At 42.5% G+C, this 25,642-nt stretch overlaps 1 protein-coding gene across 7 annotated transcripts in view; it reads left to right on the top strand.

Annotated features, from left to right (window-relative positions):
• Positions 1 to 234: 234 nt before the first annotated feature.
• The window catches only part of LOC111961674 (proto-oncogene tyrosine-protein kinase Src-like), a 38,119-nt gene continuing 12,711 nt past the window's right edge, over positions 235 to 25,642 (top strand). The window contains exons 1-12 of one of the 7 annotated variants that reach the window (XM_070438885.1): positions 235 to 673; positions 1,813 to 2,151; positions 10,814 to 11,086; positions 12,637 to 12,736; positions 13,696 to 13,713; positions 14,230 to 14,328; positions 16,280 to 16,383; positions 20,802 to 20,951; positions 21,423 to 21,578; positions 22,376 to 22,555; positions 22,898 to 22,974; positions 23,212 to 23,365. In XM_070438885.1, coding sequence (XP_070294986.1) covers positions 10,822 to 11,086; positions 12,637 to 12,736; positions 13,696 to 13,713; positions 14,230 to 14,328; positions 16,280 to 16,383; positions 20,802 to 20,951; positions 21,423 to 21,578; positions 22,376 to 22,555; positions 22,898 to 22,974; positions 23,212 to 23,365 — 1,303 coding nt within the window. In that variant the 5' untranslated portion in view covers positions 235 to 673; positions 1,813 to 2,151; positions 10,814 to 10,821. Of the gene's footprint in view, positions 674 to 1,812; positions 2,152 to 8,736; positions 9,808 to 10,112; positions 10,351 to 10,813; positions 11,087 to 12,636; positions 12,737 to 13,695; positions 13,714 to 14,229; positions 14,329 to 16,279; positions 16,384 to 20,801; positions 20,952 to 21,422; positions 21,579 to 22,375; positions 22,556 to 22,897; positions 22,975 to 23,211; positions 23,366 to 25,642 lie in introns of those variants that run through there. The other 6 variants (XM_070438926.1, XM_070438859.1, XM_070438903.1 and 3 more) reach the window with 6 other exon arrangements.

The raw sequence follows: 25,642 nt of genomic DNA, 5'->3' as shown, positions 1-25,642 counted from the left end.
TGTGTTCCCACATGTACTTCCTGCATTGATTTGTTGTTAATAAAAAATGTATATATTAAAATAAAATAAAATCCTTCCTCCCTCGCCCTGCAAGTGTATACTCGTCAGACGTCATGATACGTCATCAGAAGTGTCCACTTAATTTGAGGGGATATGGTGCGTCTTTTAAGTGTTTGGACCGTAATTGTGTTATTCATGACTCCATCTAGTTGCGTAAAAAACGTAATACGGTCCATTCTCCCCTATCATATTTGTGCTGTCTGTTTCGTCACTGATGCACATGATCTTGCCTTTTTTCAATACAAGGAATGTTTTCACCATATCCCTCGTATATGGCACAAGGATTAATTTCATAGCTCTAATTTATCACTGCGCCTTTCACTAAGCCTACTTAATTTTACTCATATTCATTTCCATAGCCTACTTGCGTTTATTTTAGCGAAGTGGATCGCTACCGCAATCTAAGTTGTGCCCTCTGCTCTTCATTACCTCTCAACACTTCCTAAATTCTCTAAATGGGATTTTCTTTCACTACTAATTTCCTCAAATAAGTTCGATATCGTTCGTTTTCGAATCCTTTTCATGAAATGAAGACGATTGTGAGGATTTGATTTGGTTCTTTACTCACTCTTCTTCTGTGACTTGCGTGAACCTCAAGACGCTTGCTTCAAAGGTGAGTGTTGACTAGCCTACAATAATAGTTTATCTGAGGCCAGGTGAAGGAATGTCAAGACATTTTAGTATAATACATTTGCTTGACATTACACAAAGGATTCGCAATCGACAGCTTTTCTCTTGTTGGTTCWCATTGCTCGCCTCCCCACCACCCCACAGTGTTCTGAATTGACAGTATCATTTTTGCCTATTTCACCCTAGGATTTATATCCTGCGTCATTCATTGACTATGTTGTTGACAGATTTTACCCCCATCGCATAGCCAACATAGGCTACTATACAATAATGCATGCTCGACCCCTCCTCGATTGAACTGAAGGTATACGATAATCAATACACACACACCGACCATAGTAATTCAACATGGAGTTGTAACAGCACCTGCTCTGATGCATACAGCCCAATTATAACCTACCAATTAAAGCGGGTTAAGATCAGTATGTATGTGCATGATCTGCACTTAAATATACCCTAGCTAATAACCTTTATAATAACCAATCTTTCACCAATGGGGTTACAATGCGTTAACTTGCGTAAATAGTGACCGTCTGGTACGCAAAAAAAAAATCCGGCATTTTGGTTATAAAAAATATTCTGATTTGGACAGGGGCACAGTTGTGTACATCACATACAGTTTATGCTTGACCCCAATCGCCTGATATATATATATATTTGCGACAGCCCACATTTACTGGTTTGAATGAAACAGATGTGCATCCCTGGGAATTTTGGCATGGGATGTTGCCAAGTGTCAGCATATCTAAATGGAGGCTATTGTTCAAGTGTGGCTTAAATACACCATTGCATTATAATAGAATAACACAGCCTCAAATGCATTGATATGCTCCCATACACCGGTTCATAACACCCTTACCAATATAAGGATAGTTTTAGTCAATTGGATATTTTTAACATCCCCAAATATAATAGTATGTGCTGTTGAGTCTTTCAATGTCGATCGGATCTTGTTGATGTGCTTCCCCTAAGGATTTCTCCAAGGACTGATATGGGTTCAAAAGAGCCTATATAATGTGCCTCATTAAAAGGGAACAGAAGCCCAGTTCCAATTTAAGTCTGTTTTCATGGCTCATTGTCTTCCAATGGTTGATACTGTGTATCTACTTCCCCTTCTTACAGTGTGGAACATGGCTTAACGATGCCTACTCTCATTGCTTCAGGGAGAGTATCACATTAAGAGACGGACAGAGGAAGTGGATCCAGCGTCAAGTTTATCTGCTGGGTTCTCCCCTGGCTGCACTCCTCTGCTCCGCTCCCCTTCTTCCCCCTCTCCATTCATTCTCTGTGCACTGCCATGGAAGAGAGAAGGTTAGATGGAACAGGCCGATAAAACCTAGTTTTCTGGAGAGTTGGGGTGAGACAAGGACTCCAGGACTGCGGAGACACTGCCGTCTCCTGTGGAGTTCTTTTATCAAAGCTTTTGACATCCTTTTACAGGGACCACGAGACAACATCAAGGTGATTCTTGGTCCAATCTTGGGTTACGTCTCAAATGGCACCCTATTTCCAATATATAGTGCACTACTTTTGACCAGAGATCTATAACCTTATTCTCAAAAGTAGTGCACTACTACTAGGGTGCCATTTGACACACCCATGTTCCACCTATCTGGCAAGTCCAAGCATTATTGAAAATGAATATCACTGCCATTTTGTATGTTCTTCTGTGAACCAAGCCTCAATTCAGTGGCCAGGCTATATTTAGCAGAATTGTGGATTGTTCTGAGGATTATGGATATTTTCTAAGTAGAAAAGAYCTGAATATTTTTCCATTTAACCATGTTTGTATTTGCTCCGTGGAACAGGGTAGACCTAAGCCAGAATGAGGAGCACACACTCCTTTTTTTGTTCACTTTTGATCTTGAAAAACATGCTTGTTTCCCCCTCCAGGGAAAAAACAAGATGAATCTTTCGATTGTCCCATCAGCCTCAAGCAAAGTCCCAACTAATTTCATCAATGGCGCAGTAGCACATGTAGGAACTATAACCATAATTCGTTGAATGTGGGGATTACATTTTTTTTTTTTTGCCTTGGCATGCCATCGAACTGCATTTCCCTCAACTGTGTTTTCCCTCAACTGTGTTTTCCCTCATGTTGTACGCACACACATACATACAGTGCATTTGGGAAGTATTCAGACCCCTTGACTTTTTCCTCATTTTGTTACGTTACAGCCTTTTTCTAAAATTGCTTAAATAGTTTTTTCCCTCAATCTACACACAATACCGCATAATGACAAAGCAAAAACAGTTTAGACAATTTAGCTAATTTATCAAAAATAAACTGAAATATCACATTTACATAAGTATTGACCTTTTACTCAGTACTTTGTAGAAGCACCTTTGGCAGCGGTTACAGCCTCCAGTCTTCTTTGGTATGACGCTACAAGTTTGGCACATCTRTATTTGGGGAGTTTCTCCCATTCTTGTCTGCAGAACCTCTCAGGCTCTGTCAGGTTGGATGGGAGGCGTTGCTGCACAGCTATTTTCAGGTCTTCAGAGATTCTCGATTGGGTCAAAGTCCAGGTTCTGGCTGGGCCACTCAAGGACATTCAGAGACTTGTCCCGAAGTCATTCCTGCGTTGTCTTGGCTGTGTGCTTAGGGTCGTTGTCCTGTTGGAATGTGAACCTTCACCCCAGTCGGAGGTCCTGAGCTCTCTGGAGCAGGTCTATGTCAAGGATCTCTCTGTACTTTGCTCCGTTCATCTTTCCCTCGATCCAGTCTCTGCCACTGAAAAACATCCCCAAAGCATGATGCTGCCACCAYCATGCTTCACCGTAGGGATGGTGCAAGGTTTCCTCCAGACGTGACGCTTTGGATTCAGTTCAAAGAGTTCAATCTTGGTTTCATCAGACCAGAGAATCTTGCTTCTCATGGTCTGAGAGTCTTTAGGTGTCTTTTGGCAAACTCCCAAGCAGGCTGTCATGTGACTTTTATTGAGGAGTGGCTTCCGTCTGGCCACTACCATAAAGGCCTGATTGGTGAAGTGCTGCAGAGATGGTTGTCCTTCTGGAAGGTTCTCCCATCTCCACAGATGGACTCTGGAGTTCTGTCAGAGTGACCATCGGGTTCTTGGTCACCTCCCTGACCAAGGCCCTTCTCCCCCAATTGCTTAGTTTGGCCGGGCGGCCAGCTCTAGGAAGAGTCTTGGTGGTTCCAAACTTCTTCCATTTAAGAATGATGGAACCTACTGTGTTCTTGGAGAGCTTCAATACTGGAGAAATGTTTTGGTACCCTTCCCCAGACCTGTGCCTCGACACTCCTGTCTCGGTGCTATACGGACAATTCCTTAGACCTCATGACTTGCTTTTTGCTCTGCCATCCACTGTCAACTGTGGGACCTTATATAGAAAGGTGTGTCCCTTTCCAAATCATGTCATATCAATTGAATTACCACAGGTGGACTCCAATCAAGTTGTAGAAACATCTCAAGGATGATCAATGGAAACAGGATGCACATGAGCWAAATTTTCGAGTCTCATAGCAAAGGGTCTGAATACTTATGTAAATAAGGTATCTGKTTTTTTTTGCTAAAATTTCTAAAAACCTGTTGTCACTTTGTTATTATGTGGTAKTGTGTGTAGATTGCTGAGAAAAATGTTTTATTTAGAATAAGGCTGTAACGTAACAAAATGTTGAAAAGGTCAAGGGGTCTGAATACTTTSCGAAGGCACTGTACATGCATGCACACAGTACATTCACATACTCTACAGTACACATGGCTATGGATGCCTATCTATGGCTTTTCTCACACTGCATATGCACTAGAGGTCGAACCGATTAATCGGAATGGCCGATTAATCGGGGCCGATTTCAAGTTTTCATAACAATCGGAAATCGGTATTTTGGGGCGCCGATTTAATTTAATTTATTTTTTTGTTTTTTGTTTTTTTACACTATAATGCAATTGTCATTATTACAAAAATGTGTGTGTGTGTGTATGATATATATATATATATATATATATATGAATACATATATATTTGTTTTTTTTAATTGGCCGATTAATCGGTATCTGCTTTTTTTGTCCTCCAATAATCGGTATCGGTATCGGCGTTGAAAAATCATAATCGGTCGACCTCTAATATGCACACACATTGTCCTTTTTGTTTTATAAGACTTTGAACTCGAATGAGTTTGGTTTCCCCTGTATGCAACTCAAAGGAACTGCCCCTAAACCTATATTTTGATTCCTAATACAAAACAATTCCCCTCACTACCACCACATATTTACACACCCTCATTCATTCAAACATTTTGTATTTCTTCCATTGATTGCTACCAGCAACATGAATTGAAACTACACGCTAGACTTCCTATGGAATGGAGAACCTGCATTTTTTTATGGAACGAGAAAAGGTGTTGATCGGTCTTCATCCTCAGGTGCCTGTTCACATCGGTTGGCAGTGAGAGGAGTGGTTGGTTGGTTGATTCTGGTTTTCAACCAACCACCAAATCAGTCCCTCTCCCTCTCTCCCCTTCCTCTGTCTACATTTCCCTCTCGCTCGCTCTCTTCCTATCAATCTCTCTCTCGCTCGCTCTCTTCCTATCAATCTCTCTCTCGCTCTCTCTCTTCCTATCTCTGAGTATTGTAACTGGGAACAAATCACATGATCACAGATCCTGTTGTTCAAGCTTTCTTGCTCAATATTAGGGGATGTGCTACTAGTTGTGCAGCTGCAGCATTAGTTCCGTTGTTTACACACTAACTTTGAGGCTACTAAGGGTGTGCTGGTCACATTGTCATCCTGTCAAAGAGCAGTCGCAGTCCCTTGAGGGGTTTCGACAGTGTCTCAAGTCCTAAATTGCTTCCTTCCCTCTTCTCTTCAAAAGCCTCATTGCTACTGATTGGTGACAGTAGGGCACAATATTGTGAAACTTTCAAATAGAAATGCAGTAAGTAGAACAAACATACTTCTCTGACATGTAGATTAAGGACTCAAGTCAGCTCTGTCCCTGACATTTCTACGTGCTAGTTGTGTACTAAAGGTGGCCCAGGTGATATCACTGAACAGGAGCATGGTTGCATTCCGATTCTCTACCCTTCTACCTAATGCACAATCCTCCCTCATTGATGTGTAGGAACAATGGTGGGAAATTTCCAGCCAATGCTTGCACCAATCAAAAGCTTTTAAATCAATGACTAGGAGTGCGGAAGTGCATACCTCGGGAGAAAGATCGAGAAACCTCTGTGTGGTCGTGGAGGAAAGACGTCTGTGATGGTTGTGATGGTTGTTTTGAAGTTATTTAGTGCATACTGTACAGCAGACACCTCTAGCGATTAAGCTTTACCTCCAGTTGAAGGCAAAAGGGTTTGGGATGTATCTCAACCTTGTTCCGTCACTATGGTCTCTCTTCCTATAGTTTTTCAATCGATTTGTATGGCACTGTGCTTATCTTTTGTCACAGTTCACTGAGCAATACACTCATTTTTCAAATGCAAGCTTAGGGGCAAGAAAAATGGCCATGTGTTGTTCATAGAGAGAAACCTTGTGATGAACCAAACCCGTAACCCTGGAAAGCCATCTTTCTATGATCAGTGGCCTGGGACACAGGTTCATTGGAATGTTCTTTAAATCAGGTCATGCAAAATTAATTAGGGATGTAGGGTTTTCTACAATAAGTTGCATGCTGTTCTAATGTAGCATGTGCTAGTTTAGCAACCACACCGGTATTCTGCACAACACTGCCTTCCATCAGAACTCTGCACTCTGTAAAGTTACTGTYAGTAGTAGGCTTACTGGTACACCACTAAAACCAAAGCTTTTTTTCTCTGCAGTAGTCTCATCAAATGCCCACTAACATTGAGCTGTCATCTACCCCCCGGCTGTCTCTCTGTGTGACTAAGCAGCATGACACTGAGGAAAACGTTATTCCCCCCACTGGGCTGGCCTTCATTTTGACTACAGATAAATTAGAGCCATGCATTCTCACACACATTCCCATCCGTATTTATAGATGCACACAGCAGGATGTTTTTCCTTTTCCTCTGAAGGTGTGTGTGYATGCATGRACTAGGGCTGGGCGGTATACCGAATTTTATGATATACCGGTATTGATGCAGGGACCAGTTTGGGTTTTTACTTTACCTTCTATACCGGTGTTTGGGTTGTTAAATGTGATACGCCATGTGTAATGTACATTATTATAGTTTACTTCGCTTCTTGAGTCATCTCTCTCCGCTCTTTCCACTGTGCCACTTTCCACACAGATCTAGCCACGCCCCCTGTCACTCAAGGAGCACATTTGATATTCCTCAACCACGAGCAGTGTTGCCAACTTAGCGACTTTGTCGCTATATTTAGCGGGTATTCAGACCCCTCTAGCGATACATTTTCAAAAAAGCGATTAGCGACAAATCTAGCGACTTTTTCTGGTGTTATTGGAGACTTTTGGAGACTCTGACATGAAAGCACGTATCTTTCTTACTCTTCTCAACGAGCAGTGGGTGCTGCGTGGGCCMCACCCCYGTCCCAAAGCACTCACAGGCGGCCCAGTCCTGGCGCAGCAGTCCCTCCCAGCTGCAGTCAGAGCAGGAGATGTTCACCCCTCCGCGTCCAGACTGCAAATGAATCGCGCATGCGGGAAGCCGCCGCTGATAATAACAGTGATGGTGTAGACCTAAATCASCATGTTGTTTGTGCAAGAGTATCTTCTAAATCAAAGAGGAATATGCAAGCAAGAAAATGTTAGCTACATGAAGTAGCTAAGAGAAAGCATGCAATGTAGCCAAAGCTTATAGGAAACACTTAAACACACCTTTGTTCCTACTCTGTCACAATAACTCCTCCTTGTCATTTTAATTTGTTGTCATGTCAAACAACACTGTATTCAAAGTGCCCACTATTATATTCTAATTATAGAATTAAAATGGTCATTCTATTTCCATGATTCCAACAGTTTTGCTCAAATTCGCAAGTAAGATCGCAATTGCAACATTTGGCTAAAAATAAGTCCTAGATTATTTGCCCATATCGTGCAGCCCTACRTGGCAGTGTGGAAATTATCTCAATTGAGCAGTGGTGTAAAGTACTTTAAGAAAAAATCATTTTTTGGGTATCTGTACTTTACTATTTTTATTTTTGACAACTTTTACTTGGTCCAATTCATGCACTTGTCAAGAGAACATCCCTGGTTATCTACTGCCTCTGATCTGGAGGACTCACTAAACACAAATGTTTTTGTGAGTGTTGGAGTGTGCCCCTGGCTATCTGTAAATTAAACAAATAAAATGGTGCCAGCTGGTTTGCTTAATATAAGGAATTTGAAATKATTTATACTTTTACTTTTGATACTTAAGTACATTTTATCAATTACATTGACTTTTGATAATTAAGTATATTTAAATCCAAATACTTTTAGACTATTACTCAAGTAGTATTTTACTGGGTGGCTTTCACTTTTACTTGAGTAATTTTCTATAAACATATCTTTACTTTTACTCAAGTATGACAATTGGGTACTTTTTTCACCACTGCAATTGAGTGCAGCAACTGCAGAAATGATCAATGTGCTGAAATTTGTTTTAGTCGAATTGAACAGTATAAAACAATCAGAATGGAGAAAGACTTATTGAAATCACTTAGAGTGTATGTGTTGCCACCCTAGGATCACTCACTACTCATAAAGCAAATGTAGTACTACTTTTATCATTCAAAAACCAAAAATACCGTTTAAAAAAAAAAAACGAATTAAATACCGTGATATAATATTTTCACCATATCGTCCAGCCCTAGCATGAATGCACACGCATGAACGCACACACACAGCATGTTCCTTACCTTTTCATCTGAGTACACACACACACACACACACACACACACACACACACACACACACACACACAGCAATGTATTAAAAACCCCAAAACAGAGAAGAAATCTCCACACCTGCACTCGAATGTGTCAAAATCCATTCACACTCATGGACAAATGCGGCAACACAGACACAACCACAACCTCAGATGCTGCAGCATACCCCCCCCCATTCCTTTTTTAGCTCTTCCCAGTAAATCTGCTCCTCCCCCACCCTCTGTTAGTCACACTCAACCCTGTCTGTCTTCACACGGCCGTAACACATCTCGGCAAGAGGAACACGTGTAAATGCTGTTCATTGACTACAGTTCAGYGTTCAACACTATTGTTCCCTTCAAGCTCGACACCAAGCTCAGAGCCCTGGGTCTGGACACCACCCTCTGCAACTGGATCCTGGACTTCCTGACGGGCAGACCACATGCTGTAAGGATTGGCAACAACACCCCTTAACACTGGAGTGCCCCAGGGGTGTCCTCAGTCCTCTGCTGTACTCCCTGTTCACCCACGACTGCGTGGCTTTGCACGTCACCAACTCCCATCATAAAGTTTGTTGACGGCACCACGGTTGTAGGCCTGATAGCCGACAGCGCCGAGTCAGTCTTTAGGGAGGAGGTAAGTGAAATGGCGTTACGGTGTCATGACAACAACGGGAGCAAAACAAAGGAGTTGATTGTTGACTTCAGAAAGCAGATGAGGGAAATGTCCCGATCCACATCAATGGGACTGTAGTCGAGAGTCACGATTTTTAAATTCCTCTGCGTCCACATCACCAAGGACTTGTCCTGGACCAACAACGCCACCCCTCTTGTCAAGAGGATGCAACAGCATCTCTACTTCCTAAGACGGCTTAATAAATTCGGCATGCCGCCCCGGGTTCTCTCCAAATAATATCACTGCACTATCGAGAGCGTACTAACCGGTTGCACCATGGCCTGGTTAGGAAATGTCTCAGTCCACGACCGCAAGGCCCTCCAGTGGGTGGTGAAGACGGCCCAGTACATCACTGGGACCGTGCTTCCACCCATCCAGGACATCTACTCGAAACAATGGCTGAGGCAGGCACGCAGCATTATCAGGGATCCCACATACCCCAGCCACAAGCTGTTCTCTCYCTTACCGCCGGGCAGACGGTATCGGAGCATGAGACTGCTGAACAAGCCATCAGACTGCTGAACACTTGAACTGGACAGGCCAGCTGCTCTGATTCTCCCAACCTTTGCACAACTAACTGCTACCAGACTCTTATTATACTGCTCAATTTATACACTTGCCCGCCATCCCCCTTTCCCCAATACACAAGTAAATATTGTACTATAAATTGCCTTCCTGAATTTTACTTATGCTAAAATGTTTATTCTACTCTACTGCCATTTACTTTATGTTCATATTCTTGTTTTTTACCATTTCTTATTGCTGTTGCGTTTTCGAGAAGGAACCTGTAAGTAAGCATTTCATTGGACAATGTATACCAACTTAACTTGTCTGKACACACACACAGTCACAGTGAGTGTGTTGGAAACTGGATTTGAGAGACACGTGTGTGTGTGTGTCAGAGCTTCTGTTCTCAGGGACAGAAGAACAGCTGCTCACACACACACACAGATCATAACAGCTGCTCACACACACTAACTGTCTGGAACTGAGAGGCCTGCTGCTCACAACGGAACAAGCTGTGTGCGTGTGTATCATCTAGCCTGTAATAGGCTTCCTCACTGTGACTCATTCTGTTGTGCAGAGAGAAAAATTGAACTGGTGTCTGTGTCCATGTTTGTAACTGAGAGACCCGTAAGAACAGGATTCAACTTGAAATGCAGCGGTTTTGAACTAATACTAGAATTACAGGTGATGACGACAAAGTGTTGTTGCCAACTTCGACCGAGACCGGTATTTCCGTTCATCGCAGTTATACACTGTCTTATTGTGTATATCTGTATTTATTTATGGTTGGTGTTCACCAGGTTGGTTTTCATTATTTTAAAATGTTTTGCAATAGAAAACAAAATAAGTGTGCCGTGTTGGACAAGTCCAGGTAGTCCCCTCCTTGTTTCAGCCTGTTTTATTTTGTTTGGTTCCTAATGAACCCCACCCTGCTGAATGATTATACCGTTGCACGGAAAGGGGTTATATAGAACCAGTCAGGAAGAGAGGTGTCTCTCCATCCAATCATCAGTTCTGGCTTGAGTGAATTGAATTCAGTGTATAGAATTGAATTGAGAGATTGCATTGAATCAAACAGGTCTGATCTGCATTGAGAAAGATTGAAATGGATCAACTTGAGATTTGAATCATTGTTTCTTTTACTCAGGCCTGCTGATGGGAGCGGGCAAGAGCAAGCCTAAGGAGCCGGGTCAGCGCTCACTGAGTCTGGATGGAACCATTGGAACAGGCTTGGACAGCATGCACCACCACCTCAGCCCAGCCCAGCAGACCCAGACCCCCAACAGAAGTCCCGCCGTAGGGGGCACGAGGCGCGGCCACCACCCCGGGCATGCCCCTAACAACACCCCTGAGCTGGCACTGTTCGGCGGGGTGGACCACACGGGCAGCATCATCTCTCCTCACAGAGGACCACTGGCAGGTAAGTGGAGCAGGGCTGCGTGAAGCAGGGCAAAACATTGTGGAATGTTCAGATGGAATGATTTCAGATCTTACAATGACAGCCTTGTCAGGTCATGTTCATTAGGCACCAAATGAAAGAAAACAAACTAAAACAGTGAGGCACTGCCTGTCCCATAAGATACACACATTTTAGTTTTTCTGTTGAAAAAAGGTTTTTAAAAAAAAATTCTGTTGCTTGCTCTAATAAACACAACCCTGATTCTAGCCCTTCTAGTGTTGATTGGCTCTGATAGTTGAGGCTTTTTAAATTTTATTTACAAGTTTATGACCTTTCCAAAGCATCAACTCTTCTCACAGAGGACCACTGGCAGGTAGGTGGAGTAGGACGTTCCAATGCTGCCTAGGCTGYATGAAGCAGGGAAAAACTTTATGGAACATTCAAATGGAAATATGTTACATGTCCCTTTGGAATGTAAATGTCACCCATTTCTTTTAAATAATTATTTCTCAATAATCATTTTGGGTACAGATTAAGTGTAAAGCAAACATCCTTCCCCTGAAGGATCTTTCTATGAATTTTGTTTGAGGAAGATCCAAAATGTCATCATTCACATGAATGCCCCTTTTTTATCAACTCGACTAAACTGGATTTGATGTCCTTAGGCCCTAAAGCGTAGTTCAGAGTTTGGGCACCATCGCTCTAAAGCAGCGCTTAGAAAAACACCCTGAKTCATAATGAAGGTAAAGGAACACTTTGCTTATTTTTTACCTCGTGTTCATGATATCCAGCACCTACCAGTGTCTTTATCTTTTTGACTACAAAACATAGAAACACACCATTTTCACATATATAGGAAGTAAAACATTTGAAGTGTTCCCTTAAGGCTGCAACTGCTTAGAGTGCAAAACCATCTTCAGTTTGACTTTGAAGACTCACAGACCAGACAACGTTACAATATCCAAGTTCAGCGCCAGGMATCTAACTATGTGTCTAGACAGGTCAGTAATTATTTTGCATCTCCTGTAAAGAGATTGGTTGCCCTCTCATATTGGGAATTTTCTGCAGGCTCGGGTTATCCCCCCGGCAACTAATTAACCAATCAATGTAGGCCCGAGATGCCACGTTCTAAATCAGGTGGCTGTTGTAAGCTATATATGTTGTGACCTTCAAGGACTATTGGGCAGCCCTAATGTAAATGCCCGATATCTCTTAGCGAGAGATGCTAAATTGTATTATACAGCTCAGTGTTTCCTCTTTTCTTTCTGTTGGCGAAGTGCAAAGACCTCCAATGTAATGTTTTAAGATGCCAATGCCAAAATATTAAATTGAGACAACATATGTAAGCGGGGTCAACAGAGCTAGTAATCCTCCTGCCTTAAGTAATGGTTAGGGAAAAAATAATACCCAGTTCTATGAATCTATGTTAGTATTCAGGTTTATATCAATATGAGCTGTATATTGCAGGAAGAGGATACTGTACTTTTTCCCTTTTGCTGTTTCTCAGATGTGTGTTAGCCCAACTCTCCCATGTCTAAAATACAGTGTTTGTGTGTGTGTCTGTCCCACAGGAGGTGTCACTACATTTGTGGCGCTCTACGACTATGAGTCACGGACTGCCTCGGACCTGACGTTCAAGAAAGGCGAGCGGCTGCAGATCGTCAACAACACGTAAGGAGATGCCCACGCCATCGTCTTCCTGTTTAGATCCAACATATCCACGCTCTACTTCCACCTAGACACACACACTCATCCAGACATAGACAAGCCCAAACACACACGTTGTTCTGTAAACACAGCAAGCACGCTGTATAAACACACACCCATGAGCTCGCTTGCTCGCTCGCTCACTCACTTGTGTGCGCACACACACACACACACACACACGCACACAGTCACAGAGTGCCCACTTATTCATAATTCCTCGTTAGCCAGACAACAATGTCTGTCCCCTTTCTCTCGACCCCATCACCTCGGTACAACACTACTACTAATGCTTTCAGATCTTACATTGACAGCCTTGTCAGGTCATGTTCATTAGGCGCCAAATGAAAGAAAACAAACTAAAAGCATTGCATGTTCTATACAAAATCACACATTTTCATTTTTCTGTTGAAAAATGTAAAATAACGTTTTAATGTTGTGTGATCTAATAAAYACAACCCTGATTCTAGCCCTTCTAGTGTTGATTGGGTGTAATAGTTTGRAAGGATTTTTTAATTTGTTTTCATTTACAAGTTTATGACCTTTCCAAAGCATCTCTTCAAAGGACGCAAGCCAGTTTGTTTCCAAAATCTTTATTTGTTCCTTCACTGGRTATTTTGGTTGCAGCAGGATAAAAGACACAAGTACAACAGAGTTGCGTTAAAGACATAACTCGTAAGACACTATAGGAAGACATTTAAAATGCATGGTTCAAATACAACCATTTCAGGTCAAGCCATTTTGGAGTTAGATGCCGATTGTATTTTTTCAGTTTTCCAGTTATTGTTCAATGGTTTGAAATGCTTGAGGTATGGTCTTGTCTTGTGTGCTGTGCAGTGCTGTTTGCTGCATTTCTCTCTGTATGTTTTTGATGTTCTCTGCTGTTTCTGTTATTTCCCTCTCTCAYGCTTCATGGTTTCTCTTAGGAGAAAGTACAGCTTCAGGTCAGTGAACTAGTCCTTTTTGAGCCCCCTGTCTTAACTTATCTCTCCACCGTTCTTCTTTCCATTGAACCTGTTTATCCTCAAAATGTGCACTGAGGTAATATTTGTAAACCCAAGCTACAGCATGTGGAGTAACCAGTCTTATTTGTTGTTGTAAGATTTACTGCTCACTACAAGCAAACCAAACAATTGTGCTTATGAAGGCAAAGGTGAATTGGCACAGACTATGGTACAATCTGTCATATTGTGTTCACTTGGTATCCCTGTTTTATTAATTCTTATTTAGTCAAGAGAGTTTAAGATTATTTTATTATCCTGTGAGTTTCATGATGTGAGCACAGAAATCGGTGTACTACACTTGTTGACTCACGGTGGTGTTTTTAGGCTTCAACCACTGTCAAATAGTCTGTATCTGATGCGAATGACCAGTTAGTACCCTGAATGARCCCAGGGAAGGGTTCTGATTGTCCCAGTCAATAACCCTGTCGTCTCCTCCTCTCCTCTGTCGTGCTGCAGGGAAGGGGACTGGTGGCTCGCTCGGTCTCTGACCACTGGAGAAAGCGGTTATATCCCCAGCAACTACGTGGCCCCCTCTGACTCCATCCAGGCAGAAGAGTACCTCAACTTTTCTTTCTTCCTGTTTTCTTGCAGATTGCCGTTTATTGTCATGAATCTTGTCCTGGAGGCAGAACTGAGTGATTTCCAATAGATGGGCCAGCTGCAGTCAAAATTGGCTAAACTGTAAAAATGTGTGATTTTTTTGTTGTTGTTGCTTTATGGTCTTAATGTAAGGTTAGGCATTAGGTTTAGCAGTGTGGTTAACGTTAGTTTAAAATCAGATTTTATGACTTTGTGGCTGTGCCAGCTAGTGGTTTGCAAAATTTGGGTAAAATCCCAGGTTTTCCAGAAATTCTTGATTTCTTGTGTGTGTGTGTGTGTGTGTGTGTGTGTGTGTGTGTGTGTGTGTGTGTGTGTGTGTGTGTGTGTGTGTGTGTGTGTGTGTGTGTGTATGTATATATATATATATATATATATATATATATATATATATATACACACACAGACCCATGTGAACAGTAAAATACCCTATTCACAGATGTACTTCAGTGGTTCTGAATGGGCAAAAGCAGTGCTTCATAGGGACATTAAAGGGACATTTACCCTCCAAAATCAAAGTTTGTCAGGTGTTTTCAGAGTTGAAAAGTGGTTTTCTGTTGAGAGAACTCCACATCCCAGGCCATCTATTTTGTAGATCCAGCAATATGTCACAATCCAAAATGAATGAAAAAGATAAGCACCATGTTTAACTTCTTATGGGCATGTGGGACGGTAGCGTCCCACCTGGCCAACATCCGGTGAAATTCCAGAGCGCAAAATTCAAACTACAGTATTATAAATATTTAACTTTCATAAAATCACAAGTGTAATACATCAAAATAAAGCTTAACTTCTTGTTAATCCAGCCGCCGTGTCAGATTTCAAAAAGGCTTTACGGCAAAAGCAAACCATGCGATTATCTGAGGACAGCGCCCCGCATACAAACACATGAAAAACATATTTCAACCAGGCAGGTGTGACACAAGTCAGAAATATCGATATAAAAAATGCCTTACCTTTGAAGGTCTTATTCTGTTGGCACTCCAAAATGTCCCAGTTACATCACAAATGGTCCTTTTGTTTGATAATGTCCTTCTTTATATCCATAAAAACTCAGTTTAGCTGGCGCGCTTCAGTCAATAATTGACCCAGTTTCCCTCTATCAAAATGCATACAAAATTTATCCCAAACGTTACTAATAAACTTTTCCAAACAAGTCAAACAACGTTTAGAATCAAACCTTAGGTACCCTAATACGTAAATAGATGATCAAATTTAAGACGGAGAATCGTTATTGTCTTCCCGGAGAAAAATACCAAAGAACGCACTCTCTTCCACGCACTTGGAAACACTACAGCCAAAATGGGAGCCACCTAGAAAAACTCAAATTTCTGGCTCATTCTTCCAAAAACCAGCCTGAAACTCTTTCTAAAGACTGTTGACATCTAGTGGAGCCCTAGGAACTGCAATCTGGGAGGACTTGGCCTTATAATAAAAGTGATAGCCATTGAAAATAGGGGTAGGCTGATTTCTATTTTTGGGGGGATGGTTTGTCCTCTGGGTTTCGCCTGCAATATCAGTTCTGTTATACTCACAGACATTATTTTAACAGTTTTGGAAACTTTAGAGTGTTTTCTACCCAATTATATGCATATATGCATATCCTAGCTTCTGGGCCTGAGTAACAAGCTGTTTACTTTGGGCACGCGTTTCATCCGGACGTGAAAATACTTCCCCTACCCAAGAGAGGCTAGGAACCATATAACATCCAGTTTTTTCTGTGCTTATTATTTCCATTTATTTGGTTGAGGCATATAACTGGATCTCCACAATCAATAGCACGAGATGGAAACATTACGCTGTTTTTGAAGTCTGAAAACATGACACCAACTATGACGACGTTCCTTTAAAGCTGCTTAGTGGCAGGTTCTCACTGTTCTTTCTTACTCACTCTGGCCCACTTTCGCAGGTGGTATTTTGGGAAGATAACTCGGCGCAACTCAGAGAGGCTCCTTCTGAGTTTACAGAACCGACGAGGAACCTTCCTGGTCCGAGAGAGCGAAACCACTAAAGGTGAGAAGAACCTCTGAGAGAGCGACGGCCATTTTAAACATGGATTAGAAGCACTTTGATTATTGTCAAATTCCTTCTTGATGTTCTCCTTTCTTTTGTGAAGTAGTCCTTTCTAACACAGAATGTACTGACCAAATGCGTGAATAGATACTTTTTGGGTCTTTTTGTCCCGGGGGCCTCTAGCTGTGAATCGGTGGCGTAGGGTGGGGGTTATTTTGGAGGAATTGKGGAGTGGAGCACCTGTGAATGGACGGGGGCAGTGAATCACACAGGCAGAGCTAAGTCACCGTGCGAGGGTGCTGGATTACCTCTGGCTATAAAATCTCTGCRTGCACACACACGCAATCACACACACAGTCACACACACACTGTCTCTCGCATACACACACACACAAGCACACACAGGGGGAGGGTCTAGGGAAAGGATTTACAGCGTAGGGTGCTTTAGATTCCATTCTGCASGGCATAGAGCTCATGTTCTAAGGTATAGAGTTCATATGGTGTAGTGTGTAGTTTGGTCTGTAGGCATGGTGTATGCTGATGTGTGTGTGTGTAGGGTGCATAGTAGTGTGTAGGGCTTGTGTTATAGTGGGGATGATTTATGCCATAGTGTTGAGGGTGCAAGTATACTAATGTGCACTAATATTTTAGTGAGAAAGGCTTGTGTTGTAGTTTTGTAGTATTTATGCCATTTATGCCGTATGATGCATGCAGAAGTGTGCAGGGATCATGCTTTTAGAGCACGTGTCAAACTCCAGTCCTCGAGGGCTGATTGTCTGCAGGTTTTCACTCCTTCATTGTACTTGCTTTTAAGAATTACAGTCATTGATTAGTGACCGCCCCTCATCAGGTTGTCTAGGTCTTAATTGGAAACAAATTGCAGACCGGATTGGAATTGAGTTTGACTCCCCTGCTTTAGAGGGTAGAGTAGGGTTGCATGCTCTAGGTAGTGTGCTTCATTCCTTCAGTCCTGGCTCAGGGGGTACCATTAGAGACGGCGTCTTGCCACCGGTTTGATCTGAAGTCCGGWGAGCATGATGATGCTTACTTTCATTACCGGTTTGATTCCCACATGGGCCACATACACGGAGTGTACAAAACAGTAGGAATACCTGCTCTTTCCATGACCAGGTGAAAGCTATGATCCTTTTTGATGTCACCTGTTAAATACTCTTCAATCAGTGCAGATGAAGGGGGAGATACAGGTTAAAGAAGGATTTTTAAGCGTTGAGACATGGATGTGTATGTGTGCCATTCAGAGGGTGAATTGGCAAGACAAAATATTAAAGTGCCTTTGAATGGGGTATGGTATTAGGTGCCAGGCGCACTGGTTTGAGTGTGTTAAGAACTGCAACGCTKCTGGGTTTTTCCCGCTCAACAGTTTCCCGTGTGTATAAGAAATGGTCCCAAAACCCAAAGGACATCCAGCCAACTTGACACAACTGTGGGGAAGCATTGGAKTCAACATGKGCCAGCATCCCTGTGGAACGCTTTTGACACCTTGTAGAGTCCATGCCCTGATGAATTGAGGCTGTTCTTTAGGGCAAAAGGAGGTGCAACTCAATATTAGGAAGGTGTTCCACATTTCTTGTGCACCCAGTGTATTTTGTACATTTACATTCAGTGGTCAAGTTTATTAGGTACACCACCCCGTTCACAAATCTTTCGCTCCTACAGACAGTGATGCACGTGGCCGTGGCTTGCTATATAAAACAGGTGGGCAGGCAGTGAGGCATTCAGTTACTGTTCGATTGAACATTAGAAWGGGCAAAACTCGTGACCTAAATGACTTTGAGCAGTGGAGGATCCTCAGGGGAGGACCATCCTCAGTGAATTGCATATAAATTCAAACAGTAGCCTTAGCAGCACTCTGTAGGTTGGCACCATGGTGTAGCTGGAGGACACTTAGTTTCTTTCCTCCTCTGGGTACGTTGACTKCAATACAAAACCTAGGAGGCTCATTGTTCTCACCCAGGATCAGATAATTAATCTAGTAYTGAAAGCACAAGCTACAGCTAGCTAGCGCTGCGGTGCATAACATGTCGTGAGTAGTTGACTCACAAAATCATTTAGTCAAAAATGACCTTCACTTACTTAGTGAATGCAGCTAGCTAGTTTAGCCTACTCAAACAGAGAGGGATGCTATGTTAGCTAGCTGGCTATGGCTATCCAACACTGGAACTCTTCCAAGTCAAGGTAAGCTTTTGGTTTTATTAATTTATTGCGAACGGGGCCCACCAGTGTAACTGCTTGCTGCTGACTGTACTGAATGATTGTAGCGTGTCTACAAATGCGTTAGTTCTAGTAGTTATGTTGACTATGTCGTTAATATGGTGACAACGATGTAGGCTGTGTGTAGAGGTTATGATATGAAGGTTTGGCTTGGAAAGTTTTTTTTCCGCYTGGTCACAGAAAGCTGATGTGTTGTGCACTGAAGTCTATAAGCGATGGGAAAAGTGAGAGGAGGAGAGCACGTAGATGCGAGAAGGAATTATACAACAATCAAAGGGATCATGCTGTTTGTATGTGGCTGCAAACAGAACAAAACAGGGTGAAAAACATACATGAATTTGCTCAATAGAAACTCTTGTTTTCAACTGTTGGACTAATGATTACACCCTAGATCAGCTAGATAAGTGCAAGAGTGTGCAAGCCGGTATTGAATGTGTCAATGTCTGTCACCTTGATTACTCAAATTTCTCTAAACCTGTGCAATTACATTGTAAACTTTAATTCATAGGCTAGGTTGTAGCAACCCCATGAAGCGTATAGGGAAGATTTGAGTATCATGCAGTAGCCTAAACCTGTTGATGTTACACTGAGCTGGGTGAATGGAATAGGAATGACAGTCATCCAATATACATTAATAGAAATAAGGCCATGTTCATAAAACAAATATTGTATATACAGTACCAGTCAAAAGTTTGGACACACCTACTCATTCAAGTTTTTTTTCTTTATTTGTACTATTTTCTACATTGTAGAATAGTAGTGAAGACATCAAAACTATGAAATAACACATATGGAATAATGTAGTAACCAAAAAAGTGTTAAATAAATCTAAATATATTTTAGATTCTTCAAAGTACCCACCCTTTGCCTTGATGACAGCTTTGCACACTCATGGCATTCTCTCAATCAGTTTCATGAATAATGCTTTTCCAACAGTCTTGAAGGAGTTCCCACATATGCTGAGCACTTGTTGGCTGCTTTTCCTTCACTCTGCGGTCCAACTCATCCCAAACCATATCAATTGGCTTGAGATCGGGAACGGCTGGCCTCTTGGACTTTTCATGCACAACAGTGTCTATGATTTACCGAGAATGGTTACAAAAAACATCCAGTCAGCTGTAGTCCTGAGGTTGAAGGAGAATGGCATGAATTGTGCAAGCTAACAGGCGGGCCACAAACAGGCAAATAACGGTGCAGTACAACAGTGGTGTGCAGAACGGCATCTCGGAATGCACAACTCGTTGGTCCTTGTTACGAATGGGCTATTGCAGCAGAYGACCACACCGGGTTCCACTCTATCAGCGAAAAACAAAAAGAAGCAGCTCCAGTGGGCACGCGATCACCAACACTGGACAATTGAGSAGTGGAAAAACATTGCCTGGTCTGSTGAATCCCGTTTCCTGTGACATCATTCTAATGGCAGAGTAAGGATTTGGCGTAAGCAGCGTGAGTYCATGGCCCCATCCTGCCTGGTGTCAACGATACAGGCTGGTGGAGATGGTGTGGGGATTGTCTTCCTGGCACACATTAGGTCCCTTGATACCAATTGAGCAATATTTCCATGCCCCAAAAAAGTCCGTTTTTTCTAGGGGCAAAGGAGGGTCCAACCCGGTAATAGATGGTTGTAACTAATAAACTTGATCCCAGGAAGAGCTAATGGGGATCCATAAMAAATACAAAACTGGCCACTGAGTGTATATGTCACTCTTAAAGTTGACAGTTCTGTAGGTGGCTTTGGATAAAACTGTCTGATAATGACTATTTTATATTATAACATGCAAGTGTCTCACAATTGAAGTGTATGGGAAGTGCGTAATCAGAATTTGCTCTTCGTATGCACCCACCAGTGATTGATATTCACCATGGATTCTATTGGTAGTGGTACAGCTGTGAGTACTGACTGTTGATGTGTTTTAGTGATTTATAAAGGCATAGGGAGTGGCACAGTGCTATTGAGGCTTACCCTCTGTACTGGTTGTAGTGTACAAGTTTTTTTTAGCATCAGCCGTTCCAAATTCTGGAGATCAATTTTGTTCTATTATTGTTTCTTATGTACTCATGGCTGTGCAATGAATTTCTCTGCTGGGACAATGTCGTTTGAATTCAATTTAATTMAATTTGTTTTGACCCATCTCTCGTTACACACACACACACACTTTGTAATTATTATTTGTTTTTATGAACAGGAGCCTATTGCCTGTCCGTGTTGGACTATGACAACACTAAAGGTCTCAACGTCAAACACTACAAGATACGCAAGCTAGACAGCGGCGGTTTCTATATCACCTCACGCACCCAGTTCAGCAGTCTGCAGCAGCTGGTCTTCCACTATCGCAGTAAGTAACACATTATAATCACATTTGTAAYGCCTTTGCTACTTACTTACAAAAATTCCTATTATACAGAGAGTAACATCAAACTTGAAGTGAATGTTTTTGTATTTATTTGTCCATGTACTATAATATGCATGTCAAGGTCATGATGGRGGCAATTGTCATTCTGTTTTCCAACTAGTGTAAAGTGAGTAGTACATTCTATCTATCTACTTTTTCTTACATGGTATGCAGTATCTTTGTCAAGCATATTGATCATGCGTCAAAGTGAAACAGAATAGAGGCTACACAGACATTGCTCAATAACTCAATAAGAATATCAAACAGATTGGCACATCTGACAATTATCAGAAATGTCTCGCAGAAAACTCTGCTTCTACTGTCTAATCTGGATAGTGCTAACAAGGGTGGACAGTGCTAAATGTCTAGGTGGTAACAGTATGCCTCTTTCTATCTCTCCCTACCTAACCCCAGAGCATTCAGACGGGCTGTGCCACTGTCTGACGGAGGTGTGTCCCGTGCTGAAGCCTCAGACCCAGGGCCTGGCCCGCGATGCCTGGGAAATCCCACGGGAATCGCTCCACCTCGACCTCAAACTGGGCCAGGGCTGTTTTGGAGAGGTCTGGATGGGTAAGATGCGCGTGCACACATTAGCCTTTTACGGATATATTTGTATCTGCATTTAATCCACCAAAAAGGATTGATTTTATAGAATGCAGAGAACACGCTTGGAGAAAAAAAGCCATTCTAATCCTATCTTGCCTTGGMACGCTACAGCAAGGCTGGACACTGCATAAAAGTCGATTTATGCTTGATCCGGCAATGCGGTCCGAAGGCCTAGGACGGATGGCTAAATACCAATACATTGAAAATGTGTCCTATGTCGTTGTTTTCCAGCTGGCTAGCATGAGGTAGCTCAGTCTTCAGATACAMWTTTTTTTTTGCTGGAATCAGTGCAGTTTATCCTCCTTTCACTAGAGTAACACACAGTTTTTCCATTAAAAAAAATCTTGTCTTTCTTGTGCTCTTAAATTCTATGTGGCTCTTACATTAATGCTCTTTCCTCAAATGAAAAAAATCTGCTATCTGAGTACCTTTTGAAGGGCTGTTTTAAGCACAATCATACAGATTTGTWAAAAAAAAATCCAGCTATAATAATAAAAAATATCGGCAGATATATCAGTTATCGTGAATATTTTCATTCTAAATACAATCGGTGTCGGATCCAAAAATACCATATCTGTCAGGCTCTACTTTTCATTCCAATTTCATGTATTTCACCTATAACTTCATATAAGAACTGTGTGGTTGCTTGTGGCAGAAACGTGCGCCTGTACCATGGGTCGTCTGGGTCGCCGAGAGAAATAATGTACTCCTTTAGCTACGTTGGCTCGGGTCTCTGACCTATAGCTTTTGTGTTTCCACAGGGAAGTGGAACGGTACAACGCGGGTGGCCATCAAGACCCTGAAGACGGGCACCATGTCCCCAGAGGCCTTCCTYCAGGAGGCGCAGGTCATGAAGAAGCTGAGACACGAGAAACTGGTGCAGCTCTACGCTGTGGTGTCTGAGGAACCCATCTACATCGTCACTGAGTACATGACCCAAGGTAACTGTAGACCACACACATCATCATTATTATCAGTATGGCTGTCCATCGTTTCCAAAAATAATGTTGCTTCTGGGGATGAGTTGTAGAACAGATGTGGCTACCACTATTGTTACAAACACACACATTATCACGTAAGTAGGGAATAGGGTGCCACATAATCATAATCATCTTAATCCTCATAATCACTTAGTACATGAGGCACACACACTCTTCATCATCATCATCACTGACTACAATGGTTCAAGCTGGCATGTGCATGCTCACACACATCATGTTCTTGTGTTCCCTCCCTCCTGCCTTCTCTCTCTCAGTATGCTGATAACACTGTCGCTCCCACAGGTAGCCTGTTGGACTTCCTCAAAGGTGACACGGGCAAGCTGCTACGTCTACCCCAGCTAGTGGATATGGCATCTCAGGTGGGACATTCAGTGCAATGTTGATTATACCTTTCATGTAATTATATTATTTAAGTCAATTTAAGTTATTTTGCCATCTTCTTTTGTTCCCCTCCTTTCTTCACCTTATCCCCCTGATTGTCCCTCTTTCTGCTGTATCTATTCTTCCTCTCACTTTTTATCCCTTTTCCCTCTATCCATTCTCATCCTCTAACTCTCTCTCTCTCATTTCATCTCATTTCCCCTCTACTCTCCCAGATTGCAGCAGGGATGGCATACGTAGAGAGGATGAACTACGTCCACAGAGACCTCAGGGCTGCCAACATMCTCGTAGGAGACAACCTGGTGTGTAAAGTGGCCGACTTCGGCCTGGCCCGCCTCATWGAGGACAACGAGTACACTGCCAGACAGGGTAAGGCTTCAGTCCAGGTCAAATCTGTAGTTGTGTRTCCTRAACCTGGTTTTGGAGGACCCGTGTTTAATCTGGTTTTCCTTCCAACTGGTCTCTGTGTATAAAGTGGCCAACTTCCCCTCCTCTTAGAGGATAATGTTTACACTGCCAGACAGGGTAAGGCTCTGGTCCGGGTCCAATATCTCTAGGTACGTGAACTGACATTGTGATGCCAGGACAACCTCTCCMTCAACGTCAGCAAAACAAAGGAGTTGATTGTTGACTTCAGGAAGCGAAGACATCGCACATCAACGGGACTGCAGTAGAGACTACAGTTTTARGTTCCTCTGCGTCCACATCACCAAGGACTTGACATGGACCAACAACACYACCACTCTTGTCAAGAGGGCACAACAGTGCTTCTACTTCCTAAGGCAGCTGAAAAAATGTGTCATGCCACCCCCGGTTACTCTCCTAATACTACCGCTGCACCATCGAGAGTGTCCTGACCGGTTGCATCACGGCCTGGTACGGAWATTGCTCCGTCCACGAATACAAGGTCCTCCAGCAGGTGGTGAAGACGGCCCAGTACATCACTGGGGCCGTGTTCCCACCCATCCAGGACATCTACTTGAAACAGTGCCTGAGGAAGTCCTGCAGCATCATCAAKGACCCCACACACCCCAGCCACGAGCTGTTCACTCCCTTACTTTTAGGCAGACGGTATCGGAGAATGAGATCTTATACCAACAGGCTCAGGGAGTTTCTATCTACAAGCCGTCAGACTTATGATTTCGAATAGCCGTGGGAAAAGCAGTTGCAAGATTGAGACGCACATCCAAAATCCAATTAGAAACCCTAGAATTCAAATGAAACCGATGACTTCATGAATAAAACTTWAAAACATTTTATTTGTAGAATCCATAATGATAAGTGCGAGGTAAACAAAGGTTCTAATATTCCAGGTAAACTAAAAGGTCAAGGTAAAACATATGTGGTTCAAATGTATGCCAACTCGGTATCCCAAACATTTTYCACCCCTGGTAGGCCTTCCTTCTGAAATGACTGCAACACTTAACAAAGAGCTGCAGTTAGTTTCAAAGTGGGTGGCAAGGAATAAGTTAGTCCTAAATATTTCTAAAACTAAACGCATTGTATTTGGGACAAATCATTCACTAAACCTCAACTAAATCTTGTAATAAATAATGTGGAAGTTGAGCAAGTTGAGGTGACTAAACTGCYTGGAGTTACCCTGGATTGTAAACTGTCATGGTCAAAACATATTGATACAACAGTAGCTAAAATGGGGAGAAGTATGTCCATAACAAGGCAGGTCCTACAGGCCCTAGTTTTGTCACACCTGGACTACTGTTCAGTCATGTGGTCAGGTGCCACAAAACAGGACTTTGAATTGCAGTTGGTTCAGAACAGGGCGGCACGGCTGGCCTTGGATGTACACAGAGAGCTAATATTAATAATATTCATGTCAATCTCTCCTCAATATGCATGTCAATCTCTCAAAGTGGAGGAGAGATTGACTTCATCACTGCGTGTATTTATGAGAGGTATTGACATGTTGAATGCACCAAGCTGTCTGTTTGAACTACTTGTGCACAGCTCGGACGCCCATGCATACCCCACAAGTCATGCCACACAGTCCCCAAGTCCAGAACAGACTATGGAAGGCGCACAGTACCAAATAGAGCCATGACTACATGGAACTCTATTTCACATAAAGTAACTCATGCAAGCAGTAAAATTGTATTTACAAAACAGATCAAATAAACCCAATATGGAACAGCGGGGACTGTGTATCAACACAAACATAGTCACAGACACATGCATACACACACACGATAGCATATGCACTATACACACACGTACACATGGATTGCACAGACACATGCATACACACACACACACGATAGCATACGCACTATACACACATGTACACATGGATTTTGTACTGTATATATGTGGTAGTGGTGGAGTAGGGGCCTGAGGGCATACAGTCTGTGAATGTATTGTAACTGCCTTAATTTTGCTGGACCCCAGGAAGAGTAGCTGTTGCCTTGGCAGCAGCTACTGGGGATCCATAATAAATACAAATACATATACTTCCTGTCTCTTATACCCAATAGATGGCTATCTGGGCAGGCCCACCCGTACCACCAACTAATGGARGCTAGAGGGCATAATTGACCTATTTCTATTTCAAATCATAGGTCCATAWTAATAGATCTCATAACCAAATAATGCATACACCATACCTGTATATARAAATCAMATATGATATTC

This window comes from Salvelinus sp. IW2-2015, linkage group LG1, assembly GCF_002910315.2.
Source record: "Salvelinus sp. IW2-2015 linkage group LG1, ASM291031v2, whole genome shotgun sequence".
In the NCBI taxonomy this organism is placed as follows: domain Eukaryota; kingdom Metazoa; phylum Chordata; class Actinopteri; order Salmoniformes; family Salmonidae; genus Salvelinus; species Salvelinus sp. IW2-2015.
This window is presented reverse-complemented; position numbering and strand designations above follow the sequence as displayed.